The sequence below is a fragment of the Branchiostoma lanceolatum genome, chromosome 4, assembly GCF_035083965.1.
Source record: "Branchiostoma lanceolatum isolate klBraLanc5 chromosome 4, klBraLanc5.hap2, whole genome shotgun sequence".
NCBI lineage: Eukaryota > Metazoa > Chordata > Leptocardii > Amphioxiformes > Branchiostomatidae > Branchiostoma > Branchiostoma lanceolatum.
In genome coordinates this window covers 20,071,362-20,083,392 of record NC_089725.1, presented here as the reverse complement: position 1 = coordinate 20,083,392, position 12,031 = coordinate 20,071,362, and the positions used below count along the sequence as shown (strand labels likewise).

The following is a 12,031-nucleotide window of genomic DNA, read 5'->3' as shown; positions in this document are numbered from 1 at the left end:
AAGATTGATCTGTTGCATACATGAACATTTTTATTTGCCATATTAGAGTGGAGTAAAAGAACAAGTTGAACATTGAAGTTTGAGGCTTTAATTTAGTTCCTCTTTTAGCTTGCACTCAGGGCTATTCTTTCAGTTGTCTTGAATATATACAATACATTATAACACACATAATACAATACAAATCTTAGCAATTTCTTCAAAAAATTAAATACCAAGTCTAAAGCATGAGTATTAAGGTACAACTAGTACCTATTTTCCTGCACATTGATAAAATCATGTGAGCGTGCATAAATTTTTAGGATGGAAGAAGTCTGTGTCAGACGTTCATGTCAAGGTACATGATGCGGTTTTCACACAAGTTTCATGCTGCTTCCAATGGATTTCAAGTTCAGGTGAAAAAATCTCCCTTCCAATCAGGGGATGAACGTGGCTAGGATGAGTAGCTTGAGAAGCACATCGTAAACAACATGTGGAGTGAGCATTGCCTGAGAGATCAAAGCCATGCTACCCTTTGATGAGTTGAAAGCAAATCGTGACGTCTTTTGGAGCTTGTTTTTGAATTGCTCACAATGACTGTGATGCATGGGCTGGGTTAACATCTTATATTGAGAAAGCGTGAATGTTGCACCATCTGCATTTGATATATAAAGCTTGTTTTTTTGTAGCACACCAAGCATTAATTTTGCTTTGACTGTCTATCATGATGATGATGAGATGGTGCAATTTCTAGACTGAAGCAGAACCTTGATATTTATTATTAAGCGATTAGTAAGTTGTGTCAGAGCTCTTCTTGGGATTGTGAAATACATTTTTGAAGTGTGCAGTTGCGTGCACTGTGGGGAGATGTTGTTAAGATAGTTATATACCTTGAATACACTCCATTGAGTTAATTGCAGACTAATTGAAGACTCCTCACTGAAGGTGTCCCTATTACTATCCTGGTTAGATGCTTATAATAAAAATGTTCAATAGAGCCGGAGGGAATCTGAATTGGTCAGCTGATATGATTGCCATTCAGCACAACACACCGGGGAAGTGTAGAAACATCCCACCAACACCTCTGGAAGGCTATAGGACTAGTGTTTATGTGTCAGAGCTCCTGTAAAGGTCACAAAGATATACCATTCTCTGAGCTGTTTTTTTCTGCTTTTGACATCTTTCAACTAGCTGTCACCCTAGTGTCTTGGTTCTGATGGATATCCTAGAATCTACTGCATACAATGCAACCTGACTCGAAATCTTGACCTATGTGAAGCCCATCAGAAAACATAGTCCTTGACTGATTTGGAATTGTAAAAAAGTCATGCTGGCAGTTGGCTTTTCTGACTTATAGTCTCTGAAATACTGGTAGCCCAAAGCATCTGATCTGTGCCTGGTGATTGATTGTGTCGTTCAATGGTACAGTCATTCTTTTTGCTCTGAATGATTAGTCTATTCCCAAACACCAGACAGTCTCATGTATCACAAAACAATAATGTCTGACTTAATGTATGCAATCATCTTAAGTGGACACTGTCTGTGCATTTTCTGTGATAGATGCCTCAGGAATGTTTCAGTTAACGCTAGCTTCATCTTTTGCTTGTTTCTGTTGATTGCCCGAGTAACTTTCATATTTATGACTATTGGCATTGATTACCGTCCTATCTACATTAAAAACTTCATCAGTTTAAATCGATTTGGAAGAAAATCCACTTTAAACCGTGTTGAATATTTTGAACGGGAAAGGCCCAAATCAGTTAAGGTTCAACTGTCTTAAACCACCCAAGAGGTGGTTGAGACGGTTTCAGCAAAACCAGTGTGGACCCAAAGCAACTTGCAATCTTTTTTTCTCTTAGTCGGATACATCAGGGTCTAGGTAACTACATATGATACTTCAGGGTATTTGGGGCTTTCAGAGTCTTTTCCAGTATTTGTTCATCAATGCCCGCAATGTAAAAAGCCTCCACTTCTCACTGAACAAACAATGAGACAAGAGATTTGATCTCGCCCTTTGGGGGCTGAAAAACCTATAAAAATGAAGCCGTTTCAAAGGGATTGCCAAGGGGCTTGTTGAACTGGCAGAAGTGGGTTCAAAGATAGGCACACCAAAGTAAGGTAAAGAGCCTAAGAATGAAGTACAAACAAGTATGCAGCTGGAACTAACAGAATTTTCTATAATAAGGTGTGATCTTTGTAGAAAATCAGATCAATCTAAATCAATTTGGTAGAAAATTTGATTTGAATGTTGTGAATTTGGACTGAGCCTAGGTAATGGTTCTGGAATCAAAAGGGCCATATCTTATGTTCAATCGCGGCAATGCAAGAATTGGGCTGAAAAGTCATGTTTGTACAAAACATGCTCAACTCTTTGTTTTCCTTTGACTTTGACTATTGTATATGTATCCGGTTTGAAAGACCTGTAAGCATATAAACAGATTGTGACTTTTATAATGTGTACAGATTCTAGCAACATCTTTATTTCACTACAACTGTAGCAGCAGCGGGGTATTTGTATGAAGTAGACACATACATGTAAGTGCATCCAAATGTGTTAACATTGATAGCGAATGTCATAGATTCTCCTATTTCACTTAATTATTATTTGCCATATGGTGGCAACTTCACAGTTCAAAATTGGTTTTCAAATAAACCAGCTTGGTGCTTTTCCACGTAATTCTTGTGAAGTTCTAGACATCTGAAGAGATGGAAAAATAGCCTATGGGGAATAAGGCAGCAATTACGAACAGAAAATTGTTGGTAAAGAGGCCCCCAGTAGGTGGGGGAAATATCTAACCCTGTAGGTCTTTCTGCCTATCTGCATGGCTGCTTCACTGCAGCAATTATCCACACTGAAAATGATATTGGACTCCCTGGTGACATTACAACTTCATAAAGAAATATCAGGAAGACAATTGCATTAACATTAGGGGCCTGTCTGGCTTTGATTGGTCTTTTGCAAAATCGGTTGAACTCATATCTGTATTGAATGATGATGTTGAAATGTGATATGCTGAGTGTACAAAGTGAGATTTCATGGGTCCCTAAGGCTTTATCGTGAACTTCATATTCAATCAATATGTGCAAAATGCAGGTGATTTCAGGTTACCGCTTCATATGATAGGGTTGGTGAACCTGCATGGCCAATACTTTTACCAACGACTCACTTCTGATCAATACTGTCAAAGAGATGCTGTAGTTATCCAGCAGGATACCTGTCAGTATAGGTCCTCTGGTGGGAGTAAAGACCAATTCGTCAAGCGCAAGATTTCTTTGAGACATTGGATGAGAAGAAATCTATATTCATAGGCAAATAATTGCGGAGGATTCTGTATTGAAAAGATCTAGATATTGGGTCAATTGTTGAGTAAAATCATTAGGGAGCATATGGCTGCAGCACACTATAAAAGATATCCATGAAATTGTTAGATACATGTACTATCAATAACTAAGTTGTCTATTCATCTTAACATGGTACTTCTCTGCTGTTCTGGTTCAGTATAGTGTATATTATATAGTATGAAGCATTACCAAAAGGACTAGATTTGATTCCTCTTGAATTGTTGCAATCCATAATGCATATTGTTACGATCTGGTACAGAATTCATTGTAAGGCATTTTTTTAAAATCAATGAAGACCTTTATTGTACACATATACTGGGTTAAGTACAGGTCACAACAATTTGTACCCTCCAAATGTTACTTGCCATTTGTAATGTGTATGTTCATGAAATCATTTGATGGAAAAGGTTTTACTGAATAGGGATATTTGCAATTCGTACATAAAACCCATAGACTCATTCACCAGGGACTGTGGGGGTTTACTTTTATCCCTGCACCATGTCTCTACAAAGTAGGCTTTAGTTGAAAGCTTTCGGCAGAAGGGAACTATCAAAAAGAAACAAACTAAGGCCATTTGCATGTATCCATAAAACCTGTTTTGTAATCTCTGCATGAGTCGGGGGCTTTCTACTGATTTCCTGTGCCATGCTATTAAACTTCTTAATAGAAAATAGCTTAGTCTGAGGCTTTTGAAGGTGTTAACTGTAAAAATGGTAATAAGCTAGTCTTCAAAGACAGGCATATAATGCAGTACAGTAAAGCAGTGACGGTTGAAATGCTATTCTGGTACCGCCAACTCTTAGTGATAGTGGCAGCATTAGCAAAGACATAGAGATTTATATGTGGACCAACATTACCAATTGAACTGCAATATTTTCCTACAAACTCTTTCACAGTCCAGAGAAAAGTTTCCTCTCATACATCCATTGTGCAAAAAACCTTGTCTTGAGTTGGCAGGGCCTGAAAAAGGATGGTAACCTGAAAAGCTCTTTGTTATTCAAGAGGTCATAGACAGTGAAGCTCCCTCCCACCAAGATGGTTTCCCCCAATAATGTATAGCAACAGTGAAATGGGTGAGTCTGTGTTGCAGACTAGGTCTGACTTCCTTCACCTGTGTGATTGTTGCAAAGTAGGAATTGATGAGGCCAAGAGGTCTGTACGTGAATATCTTCATGCGTCCAACAGGGAGTCAATTCTTTAATTGCATGAAACAGCTGAAGGTGAAGGTGAAAAAGAAGTTACTAAAGACCAGATTAAATCCTCTCTTTATTACTTAAAGAAGTATAGGCCAAAAACCTGACAAATGGCTGGATTTTGCTTAGACTGTTGTCGATTGCTTGTTGCCAAATTCTCCAGCATGGCGTTTGAAATGTGATATGCTTGGTGAACAAGGCAAGCTTTCATGGATCCCTAAGGCTGTATGGCTATTGTTTAATCAATATGTGCCAACTACAGGTGATTGCATGTTACTGCATCATATCATCATTTGGTCCATGGTTGGAGCAGTCTAATCAATAAACCTTAATCAATAGCTCACTTGTATTCATTCAAGGTGATGCAATTATCCTTCAATGTGGGCTGTGCTTCCAAAGAATACATTTTTGAAAAGTGATAAAAAAACAAGTTAACATTTGCTTTCTCGTGCAAATCGCCTTATGTGTTTGAAATGATTACAGTCACTGTGGTTAAGGTTTATTTCTCATTAAAGTAGGCCGGCTTAGCCAGTGCCATGCATGACAATGGATTTACTGATGGAAGGGGATTTGAGTGTGGGAAACATGGGTTTTAATGAGATTGAAGTGCCATTGCAAATCTAAATAGGATCACTTGGCCTGCATGGAGAGGAGGTGAAGTTAATCCTGTTGGCCTTTTGTGGAAATACTGACATGAGATATATCACTATTGTACTCTTAGCCTAACCATTTCAACAAGCAAGCTCCAAAGGGCTGGGAAGGTTTCCTTTGTCAAAAAGTGATCAGGTATATCTAATAAGTTTGTTACTTGGTTTACAAGCTTAGATGAAGTAACCTGTTTTTGTATGTTACTGCTTTGGTTGGAAATGTTCATCTCAGGATTTGCTTTTCTCCACTGACTGTTATCCAACTGCCCTGTAGCTATATTGCTATTGTTGGCAGGTTGTTAACAATTATATACGTTTCAGCACTAAGGACAGATACTGTTTGAATATCAGTTGTTATTGCTTGAGAGGGCTGTTTACAATGCTCGCAATTAGACATCATAATATGATTAGACAGAAATTCTGGTGCATGTCTCTCAGGAAAAGGAATCTTGATGAGCCTTTTAAAGGGTAGAGCATGTCATTTGGGCAGCAAAAGCGCCATTTATGTGCCTGATGCCCTGATCTTGCAAACAAATGGCCAATTACATAAATGCGTGCACGTCACTCTTACACAAGATGACGTTTTTCCTGTCTAGTAGGATTGTACATATTACAGTTACTTTATTATCTCAAGATACAAAAGAATAGTGTACCAATAGGCTGACACTGCACATGTGTATGTATATGTATGGTGTAAAATTTTACCACTCTCTCCATGCCATCATGTTACAGTTTAAGCCCTGAACTATGGCTCATAAATAAGTAAAAGGTAGGAAAAAGTAATTTTTGGCCATCATTTTCAGTCAAGATTTCTTTACTTAGGTCATCATTCCAGGGAAAGAATAAGTCTGGGGGACTGTAATATAAGTCTGCAATACATTTTCCATCACTTAAACAACAGAATAGAAAAGGACTTAAAAACTATGTTGCACGTCTAACCAACATTTGACGTATATTTACAGCTGCAGACTTGTTTCCATCTCTGCCGCCTGGGTTGCTGGTCCATCCGCAGGGTGACAGTACAGCAGGTAAGAACTATGTTGTCATAGGCTTCACACACACATACTGTCTGATTTGTTTGCTGTTCTTGTTCCAAATGTTTGATTTCAAAATGGTTGAGTTTCACAAAGGCTGCTCACTTTATTTTATTTTCAATGCCCAACTCCTGGCAATAGCTGATAATGGGGAGAGCCCTAATATAAAATGCTTTTTTGTTAGCTCAAACTAAAGGTGCTCCCTTGCTAGATACCAGAAAGTGGTCAGGTTTTGATCAATGAATTTGGACACGTCAATCTTCAGAACATATTTGAGTAAGAAATTCATTCATACAGTTCATAAACCCTGCAAGCTCTGCTTTACAAACGGTAATTGCTGCAAAAAAAAGCGACTTCAACAAAACTCGATCTAATTATTGGGAAGTATCTTCAACATCTCTCTTAAAAAAATTACGTACTAGACAGTACGAATCATGTAACAAATCTTTGGACCTCACAGCACGTTTGCTTGTCCTGCCACTTTTACAGCCACCTTTACACGGGCGGCAGCGATGTTTACATTGTTTTTCCCTGGTTGGTTTTCTCTTCAACCAACATTTTAAGACCCATATTTTTCAGTGTTTTTGGAATCTTTATTTCTTATATGTATGATAGTTGTGTGATTGCTTGGTACAGGTTGTATATTTAATGGCACTACCCGCCGCTACTCAGTGACTGGTGACCGCAGTGGCGCTACCATCATAATTATTGTTGAAATTCTATTTAAATGAATATGTGAAAGTATACTTTGAATACAGAATACTTTCAAATGACAGCTGTGTACATGGACTTGGTTTAGACTTTTATGTTAGGGCCTCTCCCGTTATCAGTTTGCATTTCATTCAATAAAATGGAATGTGTAAAGATGTTTGACATTTTCTCTTTATTTCAGGGAGTCAGAAACCATTTTCAAAAATTGTACTTTGTTTTTTTGGGGAGAGTGGACCTGATACCTGATAACCAGGACTGGTGCATGTCTGTTATTGAGATTCCCCTGTGTGAGAACATGGCAGTTCTGTGTTCATGAATTTTATATTCAAACAGTTGTTGCAGCAGACATGGCATCAAACCTCAAAGAATACCAATGGGCACTCCCACTTGGACTAAGAGGAGAAATACAGCTGCTTGTAGATTTCTAATTTCCTTGTAAGTGACAAAGCCCTTGGTGAAAGAGGTTACTTAGAGTTTGCTTTATTGACTGTTGTCAAATGTCTTCACCCTGCAGGTTGTGTTTAGATTTGCCTACTAAGTGGCTAAACGTTGAGCACATGATGAATACAAAGTGCACAAAGCCATACCAAGGAGGTCTTATTTTTAACCTCCTTGGCCATATACAGATCTTCAAGTTGGTAGGTGTGGTCATGGGCAGCCATGAAAGGCATCAGGTGACCCTCTAACTGACTTAGTGGTAATGTCAAGTCTCAGAAGTAAGCAGTTGAATGTTTGTAGCCAAATTTGAAAAGGTAAGCTTGGCACTTGAATAGATCATGTACTACAGCCTCTGTAGTGTTGTTCCCAGGGCTAAGCACACCATATTATGCACCAGAGATAGAAAGCATGATTATTAGCTTTGGCACTACAATTCTTTCATAGTTCTATAAGGTCCTGAACATTGTTTTGGTCACGTTGGAATCTTTAAAAAGTTGTTGTGTCATTTTACACTCAGGTTATTGTGATTTACAGGCCAATTTTAAGGTTTCGTGTGTAAATTATATTTTTGTGTATACTAAAGTGATACGTATTGGAGCATAGTGAACTCTAGGCCTGTATGATGGAGGCCATGTTCTATTCTCTATGGAATTCTGGACTGGATTTCTACATCCATTCCAATCTTTACTGCCATTTCAAGATAGGAATGTTGTGGTAACCTTGCTTTATCAGGTATTGCTTATCATATGCCAGGCTGTCACCAGATGGAGAGGTTGTTGACCCCACCTTCCTGTAGGTACATATATTCAGATCCTGGTGGTATGCATACCATACTGTCTGCGTTACCACATGGTCAATAAGGGCCTACATAGAGATCTGCTGAAAACTATCATACCTTCCAGCTCACAATGTACCTTATCTGATAGTATCAAAGTGCTTAGATATGATGCATCGGTACGGGATTGCGCTCCTGGCGGAATTCAGGGGGATTGCACCGGGGAGGTGGGGAGCTGGCTCCTCCCACAGCGCAGCACGTCAGCCTGCGCTTGCGCACTGGACGACCCTGTGGAGTTGGGCGGTGAGGAACTTTGCTCTGAGATTTTCAGCAGATTTTCAGCAGATTTTAGTTCTTTCTTCTTCGAGAATCGTCACTCAAGATGTTTGGGGCGGGGAAGAGAAAGACGAGGCCCCCGAGAAGATATGTGGATTACGAGTGGGACGCATCTGAAATAAATGAAAGGGATTTTTGACATGTTGACAACCAACTAGTTGAAATATGTTGGTGACTCAAGAAGGCTTGTTCAGGATAGTCAAATTTGATAGTCTGGATAACTTCACAAAAGGCGAGATGTTGTTCACCAAATTCAATAATTATTGAACCTAAAAATTAGGCTGTGATTCCACCTTAAGTTAGTACTTCTGTGCTCCAAGACGGAGTATTTTACAAAGGGCCCACACATGTTCATACTTCATTACGGACAAACACACATAAACTTTGTGTACCAAGCAGTTTCAGGATTCAGTCGTGACAATCAAACACAACTGAGAATTTGAGGCAGATTTGTTGGAAGAATTTCCAGTAACATTTACTCAGACTTGCACCAAACCGGGAGTTGAACTTTGGAAGAACTTGTAAAGCTTAACCAAAGGTGAATTAAAGGGCAGAAATTCGAGTGACCGATTCTAGCTAGAGGATTAAGTTAAACATGGTAATAGCATTAACTCATACATAATTGAAGAATATAAAATGAACAACAGTGACAATGATGAATTAAAAAATTAGTTGGAGGCAGAGAAAATGGCAGGCACAGAGCAATTAGACACTTGGAAGTAAACGTAGAGGTACCTAATATTGTATACATAGGTAGGTACATCGAGGTATTAGATTGCATTCTCTGATCAAAGGAAGATCAGTAAGTATATATTTAATCTTTGTAGATTTTACATGCCTTTAATTTTGGATAGTGTAAACCTACATGTAGACCTGGGGGAGCCTTTGAACTGAACCTCACAGGATGGTCAAGGATCCTCAGATCAAGTAATGATTGAAGGGTTGTTATTGATAAAAGGCACTGAATATGTTGGATATGGGGTGGGTACTGGTACCGTGTACCGGTACAAAACCGGTATTTCTTAATGGACCGGTCCAAAAAAAACGGTCCGTAAAAAAATCAGTGGACCGGCCTATAGACCGACTAGAAAATTCATAGTACCAGGCTACCAGCAGGCGGTCACATAACTGGTCTCACTACTAAGAAAATACAAAACAGCAGATTTAACGAGTCGTTGTCGAAGACGTTAGCTGTGAATCATATCTAGGAACACTCAAAGGATGAGTAAACAGACGGCGAGGAGAGTGTAGTTATAATTTTCAGACAAAGTGCAAACCTAAGAAATTATATCGTTCCAGATATGACGTTTGGAGAGTTTTACGTGTGTCTCGCTCTCCAAAATATGATGTACTGCGAGACTACAATAATCAGGTACAGGTACAGGTCCGGACCTGGACCTGACCCTCTGGACCTGGACCTGGACCGGACCTAAATCTTATGTACCGGTACCCACCCCTATGTTGGATGAAAGAGACCTAAGAAGAATCTACAATTGGAAACCAAGAGGTAGTTTGAAATCTTGGGGGTAAAACTATGCTCTGATACAGCAAAGACTGAGTAACAGTCACACAATGTGGTAGCAAAAAAAAAGACTAATAATTTACAGGCCCTTTGTCTAATGGCACCAGCGTAAAAAGGTGAGAAAAATCACTGCAAATATACATGCACACTCAGATTTTATGGGTTGATTTATATGTCTGAATATTGAAAAATAGATACTGGATGGTATTGAAATGCAGTAGAAAGAATGAGTAAAAAGGACCTATTTATAAGAATTAATAATTGACAAAATTTAGCAACAGTTTCATCTGATGAATGATGAATAATCATATAAGTATGATTCTGTAAATAGTCATGCATTTTTTTGTACAAGACACACAATACATGTAAGTATGATTCCTTAGATATTCATGCAATTTCTTTAAAACTAAGTTTGCAGTTCGCTAGGACCCTTGACCATGCAACATGGAGGAACCTAACAGGGTAGCAAGGGGTCAGCACTTAGGCAGTAGGCAAGTGAAGCAGCAGAATAAACTGCTGTAGTGCTAATAACACATATGTGACATATTTTTCTATGTAAGCCAGTGCTGCATATTTCATACCATTCTAACTTACGTGAAAGCTAGTCTCTGACATAGGCTGATGTCGAACCTTCCTTTGCTATCTCAATTTTTATTTACCAAATTAAATCCATTTCAAAGACTCTTACCTTTATTCCGAAGGTTGCGATAGTCCATGCTGACATGATCAGCAGCTATGTACAGATATACCAAAATTTCAGACCATGTTGGAATTTTCTTTTCAGAAATTAGGGCTGTTTAAGAAAAGAAAAGAATAGTACTACAAAAATAACTCCTAAGTTATGCCATTTAAAACATTCAGTTTACCTTCGTTTATTCTCTTGATATTCAACCCCATAAATTGTTGATGCAGAGACGGCAGCATGAATTTTCGTATAGGGGGGGATCTTACTGACCAAATGTTTCCCATGTTGGGGGGAAAATTTTGAAATCAATACCCTCTGAAACACTATTTCTTGTACAATGTATTTTGAGGGGCAAATTTTGCTAGCAGGCTAAGGTAAGTTTAATGACATCCCTATAAGATTAGTGAAAAATCACATTAAGTGTTTCACCTTTATTTTTTAGGGGCGACAATCTCCCAACATTTTCTGCGAGGGTGGTCAGGAAGGATGCTCTGCCAGAAAAATTTTAAAATGTTGACCCTCTAAAACACCTATCTGTTTCCTGCACTTTGAGGGGCAAATTTTGCTGGTAGAGTAAGCTACTTTTAATGACATCTCTATTGACGACGTCCCCCAACCTATTGTATACACACACACATACACACACAAACACACACAAATTTTATTCTTTACACACAGATAGTATTCATCAAGCCTTGCTGCTACTCTCAGGTTTGAAAGATGAATGATCATGTATTTATTCCACTTGTCCAGATGGTTTGCAAAAACAATTCAAGGACCAACAGATTAACATTAACATAACCATATGTGACAAAGAAACGCTAAATAGTTGCCACCTGGAAACTGGACAGGGTTGCATGCGGTTTGTCACATGTACCACGCAAAAGGAACAACTCATTTATGATTGGAAATAAGTGACAAATATGTTTTGTATTTCAAAGAATACACAAAAAGTACAAAAAAGGTAATCAAATTTTTATTATCTCTGCTCATGTTGGAAATTAAAGGTTATGAAGTCTGATGTTATATCATCAAAGATTAAGAAATGTATTTTCTTTTATGAGTTTCTGCTATACAAGATTATTCAGAAGGCTACAAATTAGATTATGGTAAACATTGTTTCCAAGATTATAGAGTTCTACCTGAGCTTGGTTTTCTGCCCTAACTATGACTATGACAGTCTTATCATAAATGTCTGATAACCAATTCATAGCTTTGGTTTGTCCCCGGGGAAGTAACTGCATTAGAGCAGCCCAATGCTTGTTTGGAGGACTGGCTAATAAACCAGATGCACCGAACAGGCTCAGTTGGATGCTCGGGCTTGCTGGCAGCATAAGTCTTTTTCATTACTCCAACATAACAAGCAGTCAGT

General features: G+C 38.5%; 1 protein-coding gene across 4 annotated transcripts in view; it reads left to right on the top strand.

The window, feature by feature from the left end:
• LOC136433202 (tyrosine-protein kinase receptor-like) overlaps nucleotides 1-12,031 on the top strand; it is an 83,788-nt gene that overhangs the window by 43,772 nt on the left and 27,985 nt on the right. For all 4 annotated transcript variants that reach the window (XM_066425152.1, XM_066425149.1, XM_066425150.1 and 1 more), the window contains exon 11: nucleotides 6,121-6,186. In XM_066425152.1, coding sequence (XP_066281249.1) covers nucleotides 6,121-6,186 — 66 coding nt within the window. The remainder of the gene's footprint in view (nucleotides 1-6,120; nucleotides 6,187-12,031) is intronic.